Raw genomic sequence first — 26,087 nt, 5'->3', positions numbered from 1 at the left:
GCGTGAGAGAGCTACGATGACGCAAGCTAGGGGCCAATTCCGAAGAGTATTCTTTATAGAACAGAATTGGGATTCCATCCGGACCTGGTGATTTTTTTATATTTTATTCAAACCTTTCTGTTGCGTATCCACGCCAGGGATGCTTATCAGTACGTGGCACATACGGGAGTCCGTCCGACGGTCGACTGGCGGTACGTTTGTACGATTATCCCTGTGTGAACAATTTCTTAAACGTTAAATTTAAAACTTTGGCTTTCCTTTCGCTATCTTCAACTGCCACACCATGCTGGTCAACAAGAGACCAAACGGATGCCTCCGACCCGCTTAGCGATTTTACATAGTAGCAGAATTATCTCTGGTTTTCTGCCAGATCTTCTGTTAAAGTATGACTACGGTAGCTGTTACATGCTTCGCGCATAGAGCTTTTCACAGAAGCACACTCTCCTGAACTTTGCTTGTCGTCATTTGTGCGTTCTCTTTTGAACAGAGAGTGTAGCAGCCTCCGCTTCCTCAGCATCTACCGAATTTTGTTATTACATCATGCGGAGTCTTCCCCATCCTTTATCCACTTACTAGGTACGGAACTCTTCACGATTTACTGTCTGCTTAAACTCGGCCCAAGATCCTCTACGACCATCTTACAGGAACTAAGTGATGTCAATTCGCTGTCTAAATGAGAAGCTGACAACTGCCTATCCGTTCTATCTAGTAGAAACACTCTCCTAGCCTTCTTGAATGATTTATTAACTTTCGCAACTGTAGTTAGCATAATGACATCAAGATCTCTAATTCCCGTTTATACACTGATATTGTCGATAAGGTCCGACATATTTGCAGCTACAAGGTCTAAAAGATATTTCCATTGCGTTTTTGCTGCCGAGCTAGATTCTCAAGACAGTTTCCAGAAAACGTTTTCAAAAGTATTTCGTATGATTGTCTGTATGTAGCCCTGCAAGGAATCCGTAGACCAACTAGGATTGCATGATCTGTGGGCGGCAAAAACACACAAAAATGAACGCTTTCACCGACGCCTGTCAAACGCAACCTGGTAACTTTACTGTCACACTCAACTTCAACCTCAATAGATACAATATTGTTGCTAACTGCAATAAACGCTTCCCCTACTATGACCTCTTACCTCTCTTTCCTATTTACATTCCATGACTCGCTGAATATCTCAGATCTTTCCACGCCGTGCTTCAGCCAGCTTTGGGTCCCAAGAATAATTTGAGGGCGAGAACGATACTAGAGGACAGTAAATTCGGAAACTTTATTACGAATATTTCGAAAGCTTACTGATAACACTTTGACAGTCGAGACGTCTTTACCCTGAACGCGGTTTGACATCACTTGCTGCTTATTGTTTGGCGGGCGTTGATCAGAGCACCTCAAAGTATCGTCTAGCCTAAGAAACCCCCGCGTGCACTGCACAAGTAGTCTGCCACTAGAGTAGCGTCTTCCTTTGTGTAGTGCACTATAAAACTGTCAAGGGCCGTCCTTCAAAGCCCACACGTTAACGTAAGTCCAGAAATTTGTACCCAGTACCGCCACAGAGTCGGCAAAGTCCTTGGGTGGTCTCCACTCGGCTCCAAACCAGAGGACCCTTATCAGCTTTGGGAACAATGCTACAAATTGCGAGCTCTGCTTGCACCCCAGGCTAGCAGTCTTCACCATCACCGCCAGCTGCCTGTAGGAACTGAGGATGGCCGCAGAACCTATGCGACACGTGCCGTTGAGCCCGACGTGAGCCACAGCCTGCAGATGACTGCACCCTGCACGCATGATAGCTGCAGGCAACTCCGACCCCACATCACGGATATACCGAGTGCACATTGGCTTTCTTTCCAGCCCAGAACGCTTTCTGCCTATGGGGCTCCAAAACGCACCTATCGTTGGAGCTCCGTATAACCAGTAAACTCCTCCCCAAGCTTGCCTGCTCGGTCCATGCTAAAGGAGCGGCCACCTGTCCAGTCACAGTCTGAATGGGCGAGGCCAGGCAGTCAGTCTCCATATTGGTCGGCTACCTCAAGTGACGCAAACCAGGTACCACACGCCTCTCACTCTGCTGTGAGGGTGGATCCACCTCTTTGGTAACGCTAGGAGGCATCTCGGAAGTAGATCCCACGGGGAAAACAAGCGACACTTGATTCGTCCCATGCCACAGTCTAGATTCTCAGTGACCGCTATATCCCAAGGCAGGAGCCTAAAGATGACTGACCATAGCCAAAAGCGCATTTAACTTTTTGCAGACAACGGCCATCTGCATCCACACATGGAAGGCACACATCCTAACCATCCTAGCAAAACTATCTCAAGAAGTAACGTGCAAAAGCAGGCAGAATCCTAGATATGGTACTATCAACTCACCTGCTGTGTCACCAGTGGACGCTGGTGCGTTAATGAGCTATGTAGCTGGGTAAGCAATTCAGTTAGTGGCGGTTCTTTTCAAAGTAGAGAGATATCATGACAATAAATCAAAAATCTTTTGATCCTGCCGCTTGTAGGGCCGCCCGTCCCCTAAGTTGCTAGAACACCAGAGAAATATCACATAGCACCGATGTTTCACCCAACAATGTAAAGCCTTGCGGGGCTCCTTCCAAAGTCAAGGAATTCCATGGACGATTGTCAATTACCGAAATGCTTACAATATTTCTGTTGGTATCTCGACCAGGCACAGTTCTGTATATCGAAGTTCTGAGAGAATCAAATATGGAGTGATTCCTCGGCCAGACAGGCAGATCTGCATTGCAGACCACAGTATCAATGTAGAAGAATTGTTTGCGTTCGAACAGGAAATATTACCGTGTAGTTCCGATGGATTTACCGTTCAAATAGGAGGTAGAAGTCCGATAAAATGACGGTGTTTTCAACCACAGAAGAGTCCGTAAAAATATCAGTATGGGACACAGCTTTAGCATAGATCACGTCCTAAAAAGGTCCTAATAACTGTCACCACCACCGCCCCCCTTACACCATCATTCGATTCAACAGCCGGCCATAACACTGTTCTCCTGAGGCATGCTATCATCTGCGGTACTGTCTTGGCAGAGCAGACTTATCTCCAGTAGCTACAAATCATTACAGTCCGTAGAAGTCTGACACTTCCCTTTAAGATGACCAACAGAAATCTGCGTGAAGAAATGGGAACCGGTTTAGATGTCCCTTCAAGACAACGCTGCGTTTGGTGATTGGCTGTAATGTAGACCAGATCAATGCTGTTATTTAGACGTCAAATTATTGTTTCTGTGAGGCCCGCAGGTAGTCTCGTATCCTGGGATTAATCGATTTCGGGAATTACATAAGTCGCAGGAAAGTCAAATGAAATGTCCATATGACATTTTTGTCGTCCCATTCTGGGAGTTCGGCCATTTGAAGAAACCCATCCTGAGAAGAGAAAATCCCCAAGCCGGGTAAGAATCGAACCCAGTGCCACATAACTGAGATTCAGCAACGCTAATTACAAGACAACAAGGTGCCGACACTGTCATAAACTCCTATAGCGGCTGATTTAAACGACTTTATTCACTACCAGTTTCAGTGTGACTACCTTCAGGTGCAAAAGTTGAAATTAGTTCAAAAACAAGTGTGTGTGAATTCCTGTGAGACCAAACTTCTGAGGTCATCGGCCCCTAGACTTACACGCTATTTAATTTAACTTAAACTAACTTATCCTAAGAAAAAAACACACACACACACACATATGCCCGAGAGAGGGCGCGAAATCGTGGCCGGAGGGGCCGCGCAGTTCGTGAGATGGCGCCTCAAACCACGCGGCTTGAAATTAGTACCTGTGAGTGAGTGGCTTATTATTTTCGGAGGCTGGCTACAACCTGTTAGTAATATAAAACATCCTGGCAGATTAAAACAGTGTGCCGGACCGAGACTCGAACTGGGGAACTTTGCCTTCTGTGGGCACGTGCTTTACCAACTGAGTTACCAAAGCACGACTGGCGCCCCCTCCCCACAGCTTTACTTCTGCCAGTAATATACTAACTACTGCACACACACACACACACACACACACACACACACACACACACACCTAGTGTGTTCTGTTTAGATTATAGGTGGTTTAGGTGGGTATTTAAATTCCCTTTAAATGACTAACAGCAGATTCGATACCTAGCAGTGGAAGCAATCTACACGCCTAAATCGGTACGTCGTGAAAACCCGTTATTATGCAAAACAAAACAGCCGGCATAAGGTAGACAACTAATAGGTAACTATATTTTGGCTCCAGCCTGTTTCATGTAGCTGTGACGTCCACAGTGTCATTTGTGAACATTGTACCCATGATAGCAGTTGAATGTGCTGACATTCGTGGGTTTAGCGAAAGATACAATCGGAGTACTACAGTCACATGACGAATGAAGTAATAATCGTACGTGGATTTGAGCAGTTCAGTCAGTTTATTAGTGTTATGGACGGTTACTTGTGAACAGTCGCTGGCCTGTATCGTTGATGAACTACTGACACACGTACTTAATGTCGAGTTTGAACCTGTAGAGAGTCATGTGGAGCGATACTGCTTGCGAATATAAGGTTTTCTAACTCAGCTGTAGAAGGTGTTAGTCACAATGCCATTCCTGTGGTATATGTCTGGCTCAGTGCACTTCTAATCTAATTTGTACTCAGTAGTTCTCGTTGCTTAACTCGGCTAATTAGTAGATGTTTTGCACATATAAATATCTCGCTGTTGATGTTCCAGATGAGAAGAAAACACACATCAGAATTTCTCATACGGTTTTAGATCATAAAGGCTCTTCTATGGGAACGAGTAACTTTGTGCCCGTCTATGATTACTGTTGAACTGGTTTACACAATTGAAGAGAAGATGAAGCACAATCTTAAGTTTACACTTAGTGATCTTGCTATGGAAGTTCCGCAAATCTCACGATCACAAATTCATGAAATTGTGATGACGAGCTGAAAGAACATGTTACCCCATGGTTGAATACACAGGCAGCAACACTCTATGAAGAAAACATTCAAAAACTTGGGCCACGGTATGACAAGTGCGTACAAAATTTCGGAAGCTATGTAGAAAAGTTGTTTTCTGTATCTGTACACGTTTGGTTTATATAACAAAACGGAACTTACTTTGAGGACGGCCCCTCGTATTTTTTTTAGTGCCGTCAGTTTGTTCATATCAGAAAGTGAGAGCCATGTGATAAGTTTCTGATCCTTGATGCGTGTAAGCAGCAGCGCGGACCGCGCCTGGGTGGTCGGAGAGCTGCTGCAGAAGCTGGAGCACCCCGGGGATTCCCCTGATGAGCCGGCGCTGCGACTCTGTCTCCACGAGAGGGACTTCCCGCTGGGCTCGCTGATCGCCGACAACATCGTGTCCTCCATGCGCAACAGCCGCTCCACCGTCATCGTTCTCTCGCAGGCGTTCGTCGACAGCCAGGTGAGCGAGAGCATGCCAAATTTAGAATAAGCTGACAGGTGTTTGTGTTGTTTGGAGAGAGTGAACCGGCCCGCGGGATTAGCAGAGCGGACTGGGGCGCTGCAGTCATGAACAGTTCGGCTGGTCCCGGCGGAGGTTCGAGTCCTCTCTCGGGCATGGGTGTGTGTGTTTGTCCTTAGGACAATTTAGGTTAAGTAGTGTGTAAGCTTAGGGTCTGATGACCTAAGCAGTTAAGTCCCTTAGGATTTCACACATGTTTGAACATTTGAGAGTCAACCGGTCTCAGAGGTAGTGATGGGCGAGCCCAGGTATTATAGTGCTAGGCAAGAATAAAGATTCTAAAGCCTATGCAAAGATAATAATCTATCTCATCTGAAATAATACTTCAAAAGTCATCACACAGCACATAATTTCATATAACTGAGTGTAACGGGTAAGAAATGACCAGCATATAACAAAATACTGGAGAATATGTCAGTAATGAACTTCTTGAAGGTAACAGGAAAGGATGATTACCACTAGCTTGATACTTGTAGTGATTGCCATTCCTGTGAAACTGGTTCCCGAAGTGTATAATGATTTACACGGTGGATGCTAAAAATAAGTACCTGAAATAATTTTTGAATGGGAATCCAAGATGTCACTCACATAGACAAACAAATTTTTTATAAGGGTGTCGCTTTCCAGGCCTTAGTTCAACAAGGTTGTTGCGCTCTATGTGCAGGGTATTTTAGCTAAGACAGATAAACGCTAGAAATGATTTCAACACCCGCCGACTGTACCGATTTAATTAGCTTACAGCAACAGAAACATAAGGTGGAATTCGAACTGGTCTTCTCCCTCTCACAAAACTTACCTCGGAGGAATTAAACAGAAGACAGAATGAATTAAACTTACAAATTACGCCGTATCTACCTTCTTAATACTTCATAACGCCCCATTACTCTAAGCTTACTCCAGTGCACGTGAACTCGAGTAAATATATCATCACACGGACGAATAAATCGTCTTGATCTGACTCAGAGTAAATGATTGCATAGAACTTAACACAACAAAATAGCTTGGATGGGTGTTACCGGTAATCTGGTGCACCTTACAAGATATTCAGAATATGATTCTCCATCGAACGAAAATTATTCGTTAGAACAGGTTGTTCCTTCCCATATGGGTCTGGTACAAAACGTCTTATCACTCCAAGCAGGGTTTACAGAAGTCCAATAGGTTGTCTAATGGCTGCATTCTTTCTTAAACAAGAAGCACATGGCGAACTCTACGGCCAAGGCTTGTAATTGGGTGAGAGCCAACCGCGCACCGAAGATAATATTCCCGATGAAGTTGCGATTCAAAGTATTTACAAACGTACCAGAATTGATATGAAATGACGCTGGCTAATAAAATACTAGATAGACAGCTACAAAATACATATCATAGATTCTGAAAAAAAATGAAATAGGTAGCTGAAATATGAAAGACGCCCAAACAGGCGCTTTTCAGCATCTGTTCTTACACTGCACCTTCATATTTTTTGTGTGCTGTAGGATTACTCGGATTAGCTTGGTACTTACATATCGTCCATTACGCTATGAGCCCCTTTAATACCCTAGTATCTCCATTTCCACATTGTCTCACAGTTTACTGTGTAACAGAGGCCCTGTTGCAAGTCTACTAGTGACTCTGGAATATTTTGAAGACATACATGTTCTATAACTTGGTCGTCATTAGGCTCTAGTATCTAACTAACTTCAGCAGCTCAGCAGAAGGAGTCAACATTTATAATGTAGCTGGTGGAACTCGATAGTGGTGACGATGCTTGCTACCTACCACCCAGTTATGATACAACTGGACTAGTTTTACAAGAAAACTGCAGTGACCGCATTGTTTGATGATCCCATGGACATTAAAAAGTTGGAACGTGGTTCTTAGTAGTGAGTGTAACAAGCATGGACAGCAACGTGTACTATGCCATGTGCTCCCATGCTGGTCACAAGGTTGGTACGGTGTTCTTCTGGTAGGGCGTTCCACTCCACCATCGGCGCAGTTGACAACTGCAGGACGGTAGTTTGTGCACGCCTACGTGCTCTAACACTGTGGTGGTTCTTTTTTTATGTATTGGTATTTATATGTTATGAATAGTTGGAGTTAGTGTTATTCTTGCTGCTTCACACTTGGAAAATTATTCACGTCAGTGACTCAGTTGTGGTACTTCTCATAGTTAGTTTGCCTGACACGATGTTTTTATAGTAAAAGACACCACCAATACACAATATTTCAGACATATCGTTGTAGAATTTATTGTAATTGATTTTTGTAAATTATTCTTTACTTTTCTAAGAAGATCCCCGCAATTTCTGTTACGTGGGGATCAAATAATCTGCTGTAGTCACTTTAAGCTAATATGATTGATTCAATATTGGAAAAGCTGATTACTTTTACTGTTTCAAAGGAAAAGTCAAAATTAGAAGTATTAAAATATTTATTACAACTCTGGGCCGTTATCATTTAGAACCATGGCTTTGACCACTGCACCAATGTTCTCCTATAAAATTTCTATAATGCATTTAAGTCATTCACTTCATGAATATAGGATCTGTTACAGTAAAACATTAGCCACACTTCTAAGTAAAATTTGATTACATTTGAACTAAATATTATATGAGACTTACAAGTTTTCTGGCCTCGTCAGAGAATAGCTTCTTACACAACCAAGAAACAAAAGGGAAGTGAGTGCGATCCTTTTTCAAGCGGAACAGAGATTACAATAACATTCGCAGATCATATTAATTGATTACAGAGTCTATGTGATTTTTCTGCGATAATATTCATTTCATGTGACTGCAGGCTTTCCCGGCGAATTTCATATATGAAGTCTTCACGGGTTGTCAGCCGAGTACCGTCGTTGTCTCGTCGCAACGTTTCTATGGAATGCGTCTCCATCATCTTCAGTCACCTGCAGATGATGGAGACGCATTCCATCGAAACTTTGCTATGAGACGACGACGCTACTCGGTTGACAACCCGTGAAGACTTCATATATAATATTTAGATGTGTTCAGATGTGTGTGAAACCTTATGGGACTTAACTACTAAGGTCATCAGTCCCTAAGCTTACACACTACTTAACCTAAATTATCCTAAGGACAAACACACACACCTATGCCCAAGGGAGCACTCCGCCGGGACCAGCCGCACAGTCCAGGACTGCAGCGCCTAAGACCGCTCGGCAAATCCCGCGCGGCTATATAATATTTATTTCATTACGAAGTCCGAATTGTTATGTTTTAGAAGTACTTATTTTTTAACGGTATGTGGCGTACCGCCACAATACGTCAACCCCAACGCATCCCACACCTGCTGGATGCAGTTTAAGTAGGGAGAACGGGCGGCCCAGTCCATTCGTCCAATATCTCGTCGTTGCCAGAGCTCCAACAACTCCGCTACTCGATACCGAAGTGCACTGTTACCCATAAAAAGGAAGTCAGGACGTAACGGACCACTGAAAAGACGCACATTAAGAAAGAGTACAATCTCACAACAACATTGACTGATGTTATGAGTGCGTGGTATGTGTTCCTTCGGACATATTCTATACAACAGACATCACGCGGAATCTGCAGTTATGATGCATATGAAGTAAATGAAGGTGGAGACATGAGAAAGCAAAGGGAAGGTACTAATGATACCATCTGCATCGGGACTTCATGTGGAATCAGCGGCAACGAGTGAAAAATTTCTACTGGATCGCGAATCGAACCCAGGACGTCCTACTTACTAGCAAGTTGTGTTAAGTAATGTGCCATCAGGACACAGTGTTTATCACAAATGCACGCACTACCTCTGTACGCTCTTTGACTGACACACACACACACACACACTCCAACCTAGAGTCAGTCGCCGACTGTGTCCTCCCATGGTCTCCTATTTTTGATTTTCACTGGAGGTCTAACGTAAATGAGTATACGCACTGAAGGCTTTGGTTTAATTGTCCATCGAGGCGAATCAGTTTTATGAATAAATGTTGTCAGTTCCTTCGAACATGTCCGACAGAACGTGCACCATGCATTCATGTAACTGACTCGCCTCGATGGGTAGTTAATCCACAGTTTCACTGCGAATACACGTTTACATTCCACCTTCAGCAAGAATACAAAATTAGCAAGCATGGAGGATATGGAGTGTGGGTCATCCAGGGAGCCTACCGAGGCAGTCTCCCTTTTTGCGATAAACACTGTGTCCAGGTGGCCCAGCGGTTAACGCAATGGCGTAGTGAGCAGGAGATCCCGGGTTTGAGTCCAGGTTTGGCACAATGTTTCACACGTCGCTGCTGGTTTGACATAGAGCCCCAAGGCACAGATCACAAGCACCTTCCCTTTCCTTCCCTGTCTTCACACCCACATTCAGTAACATGATACTGACTGGTGAGTGCACCGTGTTCAGAGACTTGGAGGGCAGTACTGCCAAGTAACATTACGCTTCCTGACATCATTGTACGTGAAGGACCAAGAAGAGCGCGTTCGCCAATGTTTGTGCGTGCATTACGTGTTTACGCGTCTCGCCATATAAAGGATCGTTCAGGATCAGTACTCCCGCTGAATCTGCTCTCATCCGTTGATCCCGTTCCTGGCCAATTGGCACCGTAGCGAAGGGTGCCGCCCGGTATGCGGTTGTCACGGAAAGACAACCCGCTGGCCGTTGTGAAGAGAGGCCGCCTAAATGCTGTCGGCGTACCTCCGTGGGCCGTGAGATTGCCTGCCTTGCAGTCCTGTTAAAAGAGGTTGCTTTTGCAGTCCTTGCCTGACGCGGGTCCTTTGTTCCCTGTTGCACAATGTATCAGTAATCTGCTGCTGTAGGTCAGCGCAGCCGACCACCTGCTCCCCATGAGGTAGCAGTGACTGTAGCATGGAACGTGTCCCATGCACGTGGAATAATGCTGTGAGCAATACCAACCTCGTGGGCTACCTCGTCACTCTACGTCCTTCTTCCAGCGTCCCGACAATTCTTCCTCGTGTAAAGTCATCTAAAGCTGTCTCCGGGCCATACTGTAATGAAGAACCCCACCGCAGAGCAGAGTAGCAGTTCGCTGAATGACACGCACTGTTTTTCCCTTTCCTACCAGTGCGTCATGTTGCTGGGACAGGCCCATTGGGCGCTGCAGTGACGCCCACCACACGCCATGCAACGTCCAATTTTCTGTGCACGACTGGATGACCTCTTGCAACGTGTTCCCGCACTTCCGTTCATTTCGATAGAGTCGTTAATATGTTGTATTACTTTATGTAGCTCATTCTTAATCTCTAATGAGCAGGTGGTATCGGGAGGGAAAGTAAATGCACTATTCGATTTACATGACTTCCGCTCGTTAGATGTAGTCTAGAAACCGATCGCACACCACTGTACAATAGCTAATAAGTGAAAAGATTAAAATTTAATAAACTCTTCGCAGACTTTTTAATATCGGTATAAATCAAGAAATGTAGCTAGAGTTGCTCACAACAAATGAGCTAGGGAACAACAAATGCCAGAGAAATACAGATTTTCATTCAACAAAACCCTAAGGCAGTAGTGGCGCTAGTTGATTCGTTATATGTAAGAGACATGAAAATTCATTAAACAGACTCTATCTACCTATCAAAAATCATGATTAATTGTTTATATTCTTAAAGTGTGTTATCTCATTTCACAATAAGTCTTTATGTTCTTCTACAGTGGCACTCGTGAAACAATTCCAAGTCCCAATAGATTCCTGAAATGGTCAAAGTCCGAAAGCTTCCACTACGGGACACTTGCTGCCCAAAAATGAAACACAAAAATGTTACTAAACGCGTCTTCTAACCGAAGCTCTTTTCTGTAATGAATCTCCAACACACGTATTTCACTCATCGGAGTATAAACCTCAAGTCATTTGTCGCGATGAACTTGCGAAACAACTAAACTTCCAACACTTGCTATACGTGGTCATTTGGCACTCACAATCAAAGACCTCCAAGCTTTTAAAAAATTGCGTCCTTGTCATATTGCTCCTTACTCCATCACAGGGAAGGAAGGAATGAAAGTTAGTGCTTAACGCACCGTCGACAAAGAGTTCATAAGAAACGGAGCAGAACTTCAGATTAGAGAAGGATGAAAGACGAGAATCGGCCAAGCCTTTAAAAGGATACTTAGCCGCATTTTCTGGATTAGTGTAAGAAAATCACGGAGACATCTAAATATGGATGTGAAACTTTTGTAAGACATGTATAATTGTATTGTCTACTGTCAAATCACAATTTATGAAAGATGTTTATATTTTATTAATAGGATTAAGTAGAAATAATGAATATTTGTCATGTTGGAAATAATTGTGGTAGCAGGGAATGTCTGCACCAAATTATTGTTGATGTAATTTTAAAAAGTGAGGGAGAAACCGCGTACGGATACATTTTAAACAAAGAGTGAGAAAGATCGCTCATTGATACATTTTATAATGGTAGCAGGGATTGTCTGCACCAGAAAGAATTGTTGGCAGGAGAGACCGCACTTTAGCGTTCGTAGGAAGTCAGCAGTAAGCGAGATGTGAAGCGAGTTAGTAGCAGGTCTGAAGAGAGAGGTTGAGAGGAGTAGTGTGTTTGACATATGATGGTTTCCTCTCGATTTTTTTGTTCTGAGTGTCTCTGTTTAGTAATTGTTTGTGACAGTTCTTTTCTTTCTTTATTCAGCGACCGCACCAGTTTGCGGTGACGTGTCAAACAGTTTTCTGTGTGGTTGTTAAAACGTTCATCAATGTGAGTGTTTTGTTCAGAAAAGTTCTCTGTCATTATTTCTCGTATGCTTTCCGCGAATGCTTCTTGTTTATCTGTTATTTCTTGAATCTTGGCGTGTAATTCTTGGTTTGATTTTTCAGCGACTGCTTGAATTTCTACTTTGATTTCGTGTTTTATATTTTGGTACATTTAATCTAATTTCTGATCTGTGTGTGTCTTCTACCTTGATTTCGTGTTTTACGTCTACTGATTCTTGTGCCCTTCTGTTAAAGTTTTGATTCATGTCTTGTCTCATTTTTAGCATAAATGCCATTATTGGATCCGTTTCGGATTGACTTCTGTTTGTATTTGTATTCGTTGTTAAAGGATGTAGGTCTGTGTTCATTTGTACATCCTCAGCCGATTGTAATCGTGTCACCTCTTCCGTGGTTTCGGAATTTTTGTCAATAAAACTGTGGTAGATGTTACGCAGATAGTGTGGCTGTGTACCGTCTGAATCTGTTTAGGCACGTAATGGAGTCACACTGTTTGACTGCATTATAGTGGTTTCGATACTGAAACTACACTCCTGGAAATGGAAAAAATGTGTCAGACACACCATACTTGCTCCGGACACTGCGAGAGGGCTGTACAAGCAATCATCACACGCACGGCACAGCGGACACACCAGGAACCGCGGTGTTGGCCGTCGAATGGCGCTAGCTGCGCAGCATTTGTGCAACGCCGCCGTCAGTGTCAGCCAGTTTGCCGTGGCATACGGAGATCCATCGCAGTCTTTAACACTGGTAGCATGCCGTGACAGCGTGGACGTGAACCGTATGTGCAGTTGATGGACTTTGAGCGAGGGCATGCGGGAGGCCGGGTGGACGTACCGCCGAATTGCTCAACACGTGGGGCGTAAGGTCTCCACAGTACATCGATGTTGTCGCCAGTGGTCGGCGGAAGGTGCACGTGCCCGTCGACCTGGGACCGGACCGCAGCGACGCACGGATGCACGCCAAGACCGTAGGATCCTACGCAGTGCCGTAGGGGACCCCACCGCCACTTCCCAGCAAATTAGGGACACTGTTGCTCCTGGGACCATTCGCAACCGTCTGCATGAAGCTGGGCTCCGGTCCCGCACACCGTTAGGCCGTCTTCCGCTCACGCCCCAACATCGTGCAGCCCGCCTCCAGTGGTGTCGAGACAGGCGTGAATGGAGGGACGAATGGAGACGTGTCGCCTTCAGCGATAAGAGTCGCTTCTGCCTTGGTGCCAATGATGGTCGTATACGTGTTTGGCGCCGTGCAGGTGAGCGCCACAATCAGGACTGCATACGATCGAGGTACACAGGCCCAACACCCGGCATCATGGTGTGGGGAGCGATCTCCTACACTGGCCGTACACCTCTGGTGATCGTCGAGGGGACACTGAATAGTGCACGGTACATCCAAACCGTCATCGAACCCATCGTTCTACTATTCCTAGACCGGCAAGGGAACTTGCTGTTCCAACAGGACAATGCACGTCCGCATGTATCCCGTGCCACCCAACGTGCTCTAGAAGGTGTAAGTCAACTACCCTGGCCAGCAAGATCTCCGGATCTGTCCCCCATTGAGCATGTTTGGGACTGGATGAAGCGTCATCTCACGCGGTCTGCATGTCCAGCACGAACGCTGGTCCAACTGAGGCGCCAGGTGGAAATGGCATGACAAGCCGTTCCACAGGACTACATCCAGCATCTCTACGATCGTCTCCATGGGAGAATAGCAGCCTGCATTGCTGCGAAAGGTGGATACACACTGTACTAGTGCCGACATTGTGCATGCTCTGTTGCCTTTGTCTATGTGCCTCTGGTTCTGTCAGAGTGATAATGTGATGTATCTGACCCCAGGAACGTGTCAATAAAGTTTCCCCTTCCTGGGACAATGAATTCACGATGTTCTTATTTCAATTTCCAGGAGTGTATTATGTCTGCTACGGGTAAATTGTGACTGTGTAGCGTCTGTTGTATTTAAAAACAAATTATTTTGCAGTAATGTCCCATTATCTTTAGGCATTTCTAAAGTTGATTGTTCGACAAAAGATTCCATATTATTACTACTCTCGAATGTCTGTTCACCTGACGTTTCACTATCGGGTTTTCAACACGTATCATTTCTGTCTATTCATGATAAGAATTTCTCGTCAGTATTTTCTACACTTTTATCACTTTGAGAATGAGTAATTATTCTGCGGGACATCGTCTATAATTAGCACACGCAACAAAATATATCACTGTTCAAAGCGGATTCAACACTGAACAAACACTTTTTAACACAGAATCAATAGAGCAAACAGAATTGCCGATGGGCTGTGAATTAAAGGTATACAGTTTAGTATAAGCGTTGCGCCACTTAACACTATCTTATTCATACAATTGTCAGAGAGAGTATATCCATTTTCACAGTAGATTCACTGAAGATTCTTACCGACTGGATGTCGCCAAGTGAAACTCTCCCATCTCCTCTATATCTCTTTTGTTATTGATAACCTTCCCTTTTACAATAAACTATGTAACCTTTCCTTAGGGTTTCTATCACTTGCTTAGTAATAACAAATGAAATCTTCCCTTTGAAATTTATTCTCTTTCTCAATCTTCGCATAAAAATTTAATTGCTGCTTAGTAAAAGTGATTTTCTGATTATTTCGACGAAACATAGAATGTGTCGTCGTCGTGGCCCTCAGTCGTTATCTGCAATAACCCAAAACTGTTCCTTATCTTTTTTACTGTTACGGGATCGCCATCTGACTGCTAGATCGAACTGCGACATGAATATACTTACTCTGTTTTACTATACTCTATTAGCTGCTGGTGGGCTTTCATAATAAGTGGCTTTATTTATTACCAAAGCTGGCGTTATTCTTTAATAGCAAAGCTGACGTTATTCTTTAATTAATTTGACTGAAGTTACGTAATTCATAGTTAATCTTTATGTTGAAAACAATATAATTTTCCAAAGTTTTACGTTGATGGTTTTTGGGATGGATTATAATTAGAAATACAATACTGCAGACAAAAGTTTATTATATTCTGAATTAAATGATTTTACAAACGTTCGAATGGGACTTGCTTTTTACAATAATCTTACAACTAGCAATGCGCAAATATACCTTCAGTAGTTTTGAGTTTCTCAAAAAATTATTTCAATAATATTAGTTCCTCTTATTATAGTAGTTAGCTGATGTCTCTGTACATCCGTTTATAATCTCTTGTAAATCATAGCTAGTGGCTGGCAGGCACACGGCTCCTCTCAACCTCTCACTTCAGACCTGCTAGCGACTCGCTTCACATCTCTCTTACTACCGACTTCCTACAAACGCTAAAGTGCGGTCTCTCCTGCCAACAACGCTTTCTCTTGTAGACAACCCCTGTTACTATTACAAAATGTATCAATGCACTGTCTTTCCCGCTCTTTCCTTAGAATGTATCCGTACGCCTTTTTTAAAATTATATCAACAATACTTTTGTGCACACATTTCCTGCTACCACAATTATTTCCAACATGACAAATATTCATTATTCCTACTTAATTCTATTAATAAAATATAAACATCTTTCATAAATTGTGATTTAGCAATAGACAATAGAAATATACACGTCTTACACTTTGTTCTCCCGCATGTGAGTTCAGTGTTCGCAAACATGTCACACCGATCGTAACAACTTGGTTCTTAGCACTATGGGACTTAACATCTGAGGTCATCAGTTCCCTAGAACTTATAACAACTTAAACCTAACTAACATTAGGACATCACACACAGCCATGCCCGAAGCAGGATTCTAACCTGCGACCGTAGCGGTCGCGCGTTAACAGACTGAAGCGCCTTGAACTGCTCGGCCTCTCAGGCCGGCCCGATCGTAACACCCAAATCCAGTGCACAATGGCTTGTCCCCACTACATCTTTCAATTTGTTCCCTCCTATCTACCATGCCTTTCTTTCCCACTCACGTGCATTATTATACATATTTTTGTTTCTGTCGTTGGCCAACATTAAATGAAAATTGTTATGAAGTAAACTGTACTCACACTATTACAAAAATTACATAAAAACTCTACATACTTTGAACGAATAACACCTCATAAAACATTACGCTAACATAAATTATTTTCTTACTCACCTAATACATAAGTACTCTGCACGTTATTAATGTTGAGAATTGTTACTGAAAGTTAAAAAAATGTTGTTGTTTTTTTTTTTTTTTTTTTTTTTTTTTTTTTTTTTTTTTTTTTTTTTTTTTTTTTTTTTTTTTGGACACTGTGGTGTCTGCATTAAGTGTTGGTTAAGTGTGAATCTGTGGGGGAACCACGTCAGTCGCCTTTGCAGTTGTTGCATGCACAGACTGACTATTGCCTGCTTTCTCTGCCGCCTGCGGCTTCTTGTACCAACTTGCTGCTGTGCCTGATCCAACCTGTTAAGCATCTCAGTCTCTCTTAACGACATACCAGAGCCTGTCCGAGCAGTGGCATCACTTTCATACTTCTACGTTGCAAAGAATATTCCGTTCTCACAAACACACTCCTGTCCTGCAATATGTTTAAAAGGGTGCCCCAAAAGTTTTCTAAATTGGGGTGCGAGATCCCTACTTAAGATTCTTACTTTCAGTTGCCTTTCATTCAGCATACCCTGCCGAAATTTTGTAAAAAATTGAAAAGTGCACACTCAAGAATATTTGTCTCTTGGAATGTCTGTCCCAACTATTAAGCACATTCATTAAATTGTAATTACCAGCCCACAGGCGCTCCTTCTTTAATCTTTCACACTTCCGTACCATGAGCCACAGTCTACATTCTTCGACATGTAATTTAAATAAACGTATTACCACAATCTGACCAAAAATAATTTTAGGAATAATGTAACAAGTTAGTTAATGAATAAAGTGACTGCTCTGCTAATTCTAGAGACTCATATATGTGTGGTATCACACTTCCGTACTGTGGACCTTAACTAATCCCGTGGAGCACCTAGGACACGTCCAATCTCTTATCACATCACAGACAAGAATGAGGTCCCACGAAGCGGTTTTAGAGGTCTGTCGTCCAGCTCGCACTGAACAGCACGATTTTGAATTGAACCGATCGTCGTTCGCCAGTAACCGCACAAGTCACATCACCTCGCACCGTTGCAAATATTCATTTAAATATGTATAAAATAAGGCTCTGTAATTAATGTGAGTTTTTTTTAAAAGCTCTTACTACTGCAAGTCACAGATTGTGTTATTAATTCCTAATTTAGTATCCGTTATTTCACACCATACTCTCTCCCCACCGTTTCAGTATTCATCAAATTCTCCCTCTTCTTAATAATGGAGAGGTTCGGAAGAGGTGGAAGAGTGATGCAAGTTCTGGAATGACTGTAAATGACACATCACCATCGTCTACATTTTTTTGCTGAGAGATGCAGCTTTTTCTGGCTGGACAAAAGAATCTGTCCACTCGAAGAACAGCTTGAGATTTTACTTTCCTTGGAATCTGTCACATGTCGTTATTTTACAGTTATTTTACGTTATTTTACATGGAAAAAAGAACACATCGAAACCGGTGTGTCAGACCCACCATACTTGCTCCGGACACTGCGAGACCGCTGTACAAGCAATCATCACACGCACGGCACAGCGGACACACCAGGAACCGCGGTGTTGGCCGTCGAATGGCGCTAGCTGCGCAACATTTGTGCAACGCCGCCGTCAGTGTCAGCCAGTTTGCCGTGGCATAAGGAGATCCATCGCAGTCTTTAACACTGGTAGCATGCCGTGACAGCGTGGACGTGAACCGTATGTGCAGTTGATGGACTTTGAGCGAGGGCATGCGGGAGGCCGGGTGGACGTACCGCCGAATTGCTCAACACGTGGGGCGTAAGGTCTCCACAGTACATCGATGTTGTCGCCAGTGGTCGGCGGAAGGTGCACGTGCCCGTCGACCTGGGACCGGACCGCAGCGACGCACGGATGCACGCCAAGACCGTAGGATCCTACGCAGTGCCGTAGGGGACCCCACCGCCACTTCCCAGCAAATTAGGGACACTGTTGCTCCTGGGGTATCGGCGAGGACCATTCGCAACCGTCTCCATGAAGCTGGGCTACGGTCCTGCACACCGTTAGGCCGTCTTCCGCTCACGCCCCAACATCGTGCAGCCCGCCTCCAGTGGTGTCGCGACAGGCGTGAATGGAGGGACGAATGGAGACGTGTCGTCTTCAGCGATGAGAGTCGCTTCTGCCTTGGTGCCAATGATGGTCGTATGTGTGTTTGGCGCCGTGCAGGTGAGCGCCACTATCAGGACTGCATACGACCGAGGCACACAGGCCCAACACCCGGCATCATGGTGTGGGGAGCGATCTCCTACACTGGCCGTACACCTCTGGTGATCGTCGAGGGGACACTGAATAGTGCACGGTACATCCAAACCGTCATCGAACCCATCGTTCTACTATTCCTAGACCGGCAATGGAACTTGCTGTTCCAACAGGACAATGCACGTCCGCATGTATCCCGTGCCACCCAACGTGCTCTAGAAGGTGTAAGTCAACTACCCTGGCCAGCAAGATCTCCGTATCTGTCCCCCATTGAGCATGTTTGGGACTGGATGAAGCGTCGTCTCACGCGGTGTGCACGTCCTGCACGAACGCTGGTCCATCTGAGGCGCCAGGTGGAAATGGCAGGGCAAGCCGTTCCACAGGACTACATCCAGCATCTCTACGATCGTCTCCATGGGAGAATAGCAGCCTGCATTGCTGCGAAAGGTGGATATACACTGTACTAGTGCCGACATTGTGCATGCTCTGTTGCCTGTGTCTATGTGCCTGTGGTTCTGTCAGTGTGATCATGTGATGTATCTGACCCCAGGAATGTGTCAATAAAGTTTCCCCTTCCTGGGACAATGAATTCAGGGTGTTCTTATTTCAATTTCCAGGAGTGTATCTCTCACAATTAAATTCAAAATAAAGCCCAGTCACTGGTCCTGATCCTAATTTTTTAGTGGTCTCACATGGTTGTAAGGCAAATGTCTGAACTAGAGATCCCCTATCAAACATTCTGACTGTGCAGTCCCTACGCCCGTTACCAGCCTGCCTGTTATTTGGTAGAAAGGTCCCTGACTCTACAGTAGGACTGAAATCGATAATAATACTGTATCTAGAGAAATAAGTTAAGAATCCCCCCCAAGGGGAAACGCAGCGGCCATCCTCTACAACGAAATCAGCGGTGAGTTAGAGTGCAGAAGTAATACCTGTAGTCTAGGAGTAGCCCCAAGGCGATCATCATGTAGAAGGAAATACGATACTTCCGTCTTAGCACACAAATAGTATCATTACCAGTTTTAGTTAGTTTGCAAGTTATCTTCGTTTGGACGTCTTAACAAGGAATCATAATGAGGAGAGTTAAAGCGTGGGTTCTGCCTTGATCAAACACAATGTTTTCTTCTTTTTTCTGGCTGAAAAGAAGAAAACCGTTGTGTCTGCTGATGGCAGAGTCCAATCAAACACAAATTTTATTTGTAAGCGAACGCAGACACAAGAGTAAGCCTCAATCTTATGATGAATAAGCCGTCACCAGTTAATTCGAATACCGTATATATTAACACATCAGTTCAATAGGACAGATGATTCATGGAGTGCCAGGCTTCTTCGGTTGATGAGAAACTATGCAGCAAGTGACAGCCATTTGCCACGAAATGTCAAAACTATTTCGTCATTCACTAAGAAACTAAACTGAGCTGCTTCCCCTCCCACCACACTGTTCAGCCAATTCAATGCTGTGGCGTGGTACTCTTCTGACAGTATTGTAACTGTTGAATCGTGTCAACATTGACTCTCTCCCTCTTGCTTCTTTTCCGAATACTTTATGAGTCATTTTGCATTGCATAAAACACCTGCCCTGAGATGGACACTCATGATGAGACAAAAAGAAAAGACACAACACCTTTAACAACTAGAGAGCGGACATTGATATTCACAGAACATGTACATTAGTATCTTTTGCAGAAATTATTAGCATTTCAACCAATTCGGCTGATGGGTTCACTGCTGCTCCAGTGGGTTGAAATGTTTCAGCAGTGTAAATGGTGTGCACAGAGTAGTTCACGGAATATCGTAGAACACGACGAGATGGGTCATGTCGCAACACCCTGATCACCTCCTAGAAGATCGACATCTCATCTGAATGGCAATGCAGGACAGATCTGTGTCCATCCTGGTTCTATTGGAACAGTGGAACACACCGTACACTGTCAGGGGTGACAGTCCGACGCCGTTTGTTATGGTATGGATTATGGCATGGAACGACATCACTGAGCACAGAAATGGCATCAGGTAGTGCTTTCAGTTGAATTCAGGTTCTGTTTGTTTCAAATTGATGGCTCATTTTGGTTCACTGCAGAGAGGACCAGCAGCATCACAGTGAGTGCATTCTTACAAGACATACAGTGCCAACTCAAGGTTGATGGTGTGGGGTGCTATTGGTTACAACCACAAACTACACTTGGTGTGTGTCCAGGGCACTGTGACCAATGTGACCTACCTGAATGATATCCAGCAACATTGTGAATGTGAATGCTCTGTGCATACACGTACGAGCGCACTTGCTCTTGTTACGTGGTTCTGCTCCAAGAGCGACAACAGAACTGCCCCTTTTTCTGTAAAAGTTGCAAGGGTAGATCATTCGCTGCCTACCCTCACTCTTCTGACTCTTCACGTCAGAGATATTCCGCAAATCAGCGTTGCTGTTTTAAACGGGAGAATGACGTTTCGTTTAAGTCGACCAATGCAGAAATCTGTAGCATCTCCGTTAGGTGTATACTGCCCTCCTGTCAGAACTCCGTAACTACACAATCAGTCTGTGAAAAAAATGCGTCTTCTGGGCGCTCCCACACAATGTAGCAGAATTTGCTTTTAAGTCGAACACAGGGGTAGTTATCCCTTCACTCAAGCAAAAGCTGTCTTCTCTCTGGGTGGTCGCTTTGTCCAAAGTAGGTATGCTGTTTACCAAGCCCTCTGAAGGGACGGTATTCCCAGCGGGCTGGCTTTCTCTTTAGGACGAAAATTCCTGTGACCATCATGTTGTGTACACCAGCCTCGACTCACACTTGCGGTTTACTTATTAGAATTGCATATCACTTACATGAATTCATATAAAATTGACTCTACCTTATCGAGTTTGGGTTCGAATGAAGCGTCTTGATGTGCAGATTACGATTGTAAGGACGGAATATGTAAGAAACGAAGGTCAGGAGACCACACTGCCTTAAAACATTTAGTTATACCCTTTCTCCCCAACACTGCAGACGCCATTTTTCAGCAAGACAATGATTGACCACATGTTGCTGTATGTACACTTGCCTTATTGGTGTCAGAGGATGTCGGTCTTTTGCCCTGGCCCGCCAGAGTACTAGACTTGCCGCCAATTGAAAACGTGTGGTGAAACCACTGGTACAGTGTGGTTATCCAATGCCAACTACCACAGACGAACTTTGCAATCAGCTGAATGCAGCACGGATCACTATATTACAGAACAGCATTAGCGCTTTATACATGTCGATGCCATCCCACAAGCAACAAGTTGCCTGTTATTGTATCTACTTTATTTATTTATTTATTTATTGGTGTGTGGGACCAAATTAAGGAGAAGTCTCAATGGTCATGGAACGAGTCAATACAGGAATTTAAAACATGATAGTAGAAACAGATAAAATGAAATATAACTAACATATTCAGGCGACAATTTATAAGTTTAAATAAAGAAAATCAAAAATGTAACACTGGAATTTGCTTAATTTTTCAGCTCTTCCAGGAGCTCCTAAACAGAATAGGAGTGAGCCATGAGGAAACTCTTCAGTTTAGACTTAAAAGTGTTTGGGCCACTGCTAAGATTTTTGGCTTCTTGTGGTAGCTTATTGAAAATGGATGCAGCAGAATACTGCACTCCTTTCCGCACAACAGTCAAGGAAGTGATTCCACATGCAGATTTGATTTCTGCTTAGTATTAACTGAGTGAAAGCTGCTAATTCTTGGGAATAAACTAATATTGTAAACAATAAATGACATTGAAGAAAATATATAATGTGAGGGCAATGTCAGAATTCCCATACTATTGAATAGGGGTCGACAAGAGGTTATCGAACTTACATCACACATAGCTAGAAGAGCCCGTTTTTTTTTAGCCAAAATACCCTTTTTGAATCAGAAGAATTACCCTCAAAAAATAATACCATATGACATAAGCATATGAAAATATCCGAAGTAGACTACTTTTCGTGTTCAACTGTCACTATTTCAGATACTGTTCTAATGGTAAATAAAGCAGCATTTAGTTTCTGAACAAGGTCCCGAACATGGGCTTTCCACAACAGCTTCCTATCTACCCGAACAACTAGGAACATGAGTTGTTCTGTCTCGCTAATAAAATGCCCATTCTGTCTGATCAAAATATCGGTTCTTCTTGCATTGTTAGATAGAAACTGCAAAAACTGAGTCTTACTGTGATTTGGCATCAAATTATTTTCCACAAACCACGAACTTATTTCCTGAACTATGTTATTTGATAATGTTTCAATATTACACAAGATCCTTCACTATCAAGCTCGTGTCACCAGCAAACAGAAATATTTCTGAATCACCTGTAATACTATTTACATATATAAGAAACAGCAGTGGCCCCCGCACCGACCCTTGGGGAACGCCCCACTTAACAGTGCCCCATTGGGACTGAACATCACTACCCAATGCGTCACTGTGAAGTGTGTCGTTAGGCACATGCCGAACTGAGGGGAATGGGGGGAGGGGTGGACTGAAACGTTAATAATTTCTGTAGAACATACAGATATATGTAATATGTGTCCTGTGAATGTGAATGTCCTGTCCCCAGTCATGGAGGTGTTTCTTTTTCTTATTTCTCTTCTTTCCTTTCTTTTTTTCATTTCTTTCTTTTTTTTATATAATGAGTGTGTCACCACAAACATTATTGTACTCATGGATTGAAACCGTGTTGGTGACAGTGGTGCCGCTGGGAGCTGGAACTGGCGTCCGTCAAGGTGTCGCACCTGGTGCTGGTGGAGCTGACGCGGCTGGAGCGGGCGCGGCTTCCGCGGCACCTGCGCTACCTCATGGACACCCGCACTTACCTGGAGTGGCCGCAGCAGCCCAAGCAGCAGGCCGTAATGTGGCGCCGTCTGCGCGCGGCCCTGGCCACCCCTGCTGTAACCGCAGCAGGCGCAGAAGAGGGCGAGGCGGGGCCGACAGATGATGGCGACCAGAAGAAGAGTCGCGATGCCATAAAGGCGTGATATACATCAACACCTATTCCCTGCGAGCCACATTATGGTGCTAGGCGGGCATTATCACTGTTGCCACCACCGTTCTGGCACTTCCTTGTTCTGCATGGGAAGGTTCGTCTGCCGACGAATAAGTTCTAATTTCTCAAATTTTTTTGGTAGCGGTCATTTCCAGAGATACATATGGAAGAAAATAAGATCTTGCTCAACTGTTCCTCGAGTGCACGCTGTGGTAATTTCAACCATAATGCTCTGCACGATACAAAAGTCCCTCTTGTATCGACAGCCAGCGTAGCTTGCTGAGCATCTCTGTAACACTCTCACGTTTTCCAAACCATCTTTGTTGGCTCTTTTCTGTCTCTTCCGTTAATCTTCCTTGGTAAAAACCACACACCGATAGCTAGTAGGAGACAGTGTTCTGTAAACCACTTCTTTCGTGGATGAATTACAATTCCTTACGACTGTTCCACTGAATCACACCGTTCATCTACTTTACTTATATTGTATTTTATGTGGTTGTTCCCCTTATTGTTACTCATAAGTATTTTACGGTTGTTACTGTTTCTGGTGATCTTCCACCAACAGAGTAATCGAATAGTGATGGATCCCCTCACCTATTTAACGTCATACTTTGTACGTGGGCAGCTGCACCTTGGCCACCAGCCTCCTCGTAAAAGGCGCCTACTAGATTCAGGAGTGGCTAAGCTGCAACACCTTACATCGCTATCTTTCTGAAGCCCATATTTATTATGAGGACTGGAACTCAAGTACGCAAGCATCAGCAAGCATAATACTATGCGAAATACATCAGTGACAGAATACTGAAACATAAAGAAGTCGGTTTAATTTTTCAACAGACCTCACTGGAAATACAATGCAAGTAAAACTCGTGTGGCATAAATGGCTAGGAAACACCGATGGGTAGAAAGTTTGGAAGGTAGGAGACGAGATACTGGCAGAAGTAAAGCTGTGAGTACCGGCCGTGAGTCGTGCTTCGGTAGCTCAGATGGTAGAGCACTTGCCCATGAAAGGCAAAGATCCCGAGTTCGAGTCTCGGTCGGGCACACAGTTTTAATCTGCCAGGAAGTTTCACTGATTGGTAGTTCAGCTTTCTAATTCAATATGTTTTCCTTTTACTTTGCGTCCACAGACACCTTTCCCTTGCAAAGTGTGACAGCTATGTACGTTGTAAGTGGATCTCTTGAGTGTAGGTGACAGCAATCGGTGTCTGTATAGTGCAGTCTCATGTTCTTGTTGGAGATGATGAGAGAAGGAAGAGTGTGAAATCAGATACCAGTATGCAGCCTGTCAAAGAACACAAAGGGTTTCCCAACTTCAACATTCCCATCTAACAGACAGATCAGCAGCAAACAATTTCGCAAGTTGTTGCTTCATGAGACACTGCAGAGAGGTTAGGAACTTAATCCAGAACATTGGCGGGAAGACTGGCATTCAGGGACTGTACGCCATCGCCCCTGCTGTCTCTTCTGTCGTGAGCGCAAAGGGAAAATTATAAACAGCATGCAGTGCACCCGTACAGTCACCCAGCAAACTCCCAACTAAATACAACAGAGCTTAAAGGACTTAACTTAGATTATATGACTGAAACCAGCGTACCCACCTCAGCTTGGCTGTGTGGTAAAATGCTAAACTGACACTTACTGAGAAACTCTCTAACTTAGAACTTGCCGTTTATGTTGTGCATCAAACAAGTATTCAACATTGTAGATTCTGTTTAATATTACTTTTTGCATAAACTGTAATTGACTATGTAAAAGATGTTTGTTTAATAGTATAGTTGACTATTGCTAAGTTATACAGTTCACAATGAATGTCATGACTTCAAAGACTGTATCACTTCAACCATATGAACTGTGATACTGTAATATTGTGTTTTAACTGTTTATTTCGTTTAATATTGTCCACTGCGTGAAGTTTGATTTATAAAGCTAGAAACAAGTTTGTTGCAGAACACTGTGTGCAAGTGGCTTGTATTTTTGTTTATAATGTTTGAGTTCCTAAAAATTAGTGTCCCTTGCGGTCACCAGTCAGTTGTTTACGGAAGATGCCCCAATAAACGAAAAAAATAGTTACAAACAAACAAAAATCAGTAGAACAGAAACAGTTTACTTGTTACTCAAAGTCAAATACGGAACTGTTCAGCCAAGAGATGACATAAAAATCCGCATAGAAGATAAATCGCATTCTTTCTCAGTTGCAAGTTCAGTTGTATCTATCATGGAGATAACAATAAAATTGTTAGTATTTTTCAATTGAATGTTGATTTTGTTTTGAACAGAACGTGCATCACTTATTTGTGTTAGACATCATCATTTCTCAATAAAATAAAAGATAATTCTTTAACTGAACTATTGTGTTGAGAGGTATTTGTTGTTGCTACCAGCTGGTAGTACACTTAGGTTACCATACGTTTCCAATTATACAGTTGTGAGTACAGTTATAAAGTTATGGATTACTTCCCCACCTAGTAGAGAGCTTGCAGTCAAATGTTCAAACGATATCATGATGCAGCAATTGCTGATTTTACCTCATGTATGTCAACTGTGCGCCAAGAACCAAAAAGATGAAGCAGTTTCATCTAAGGTACAGCTGCTTAGTCTATACATTCACCTTAAATTTCGAGCACTGTTATCTGTCGA

The 26,087-nt window shown here is 43.6% G+C and overlaps 1 protein-coding gene across 1 annotated transcript in view; it reads left to right on the top strand.

Annotated features, from left to right (window-relative positions):
• The window catches only part of LOC126284043 (toll-like receptor 2), a 143,290-nt gene extending 117,494 nt beyond the window's left edge, over nt 1-25,796 (top strand). The window contains exons 11-12 of the mRNA XM_049982624.1: nt 5,203-5,407; nt 23,152-25,796. Coding sequence (XP_049838581.1) covers nt 5,203-5,407; nt 23,152-23,439 — 493 coding nt within the window. The 3' untranslated portion in view covers nt 23,440-25,796. The remainder of the gene's footprint in view (nt 1-5,202; nt 5,408-23,151) is intronic.
• The last annotated feature ends 291 nt before the right edge of the window (nt 25,797-26,087 follow it).

Source organism: Schistocerca gregaria, chromosome 1 (assembly GCF_023897955.1).
Source record: "Schistocerca gregaria isolate iqSchGreg1 chromosome 1, iqSchGreg1.2, whole genome shotgun sequence".
Taxonomy (NCBI): domain Eukaryota; kingdom Metazoa; phylum Arthropoda; class Insecta; order Orthoptera; family Acrididae; genus Schistocerca; species Schistocerca gregaria.
Note: the sequence above shows the minus strand (reverse complement) of the source record. Positions and strands in the feature narration are given on the sequence as shown.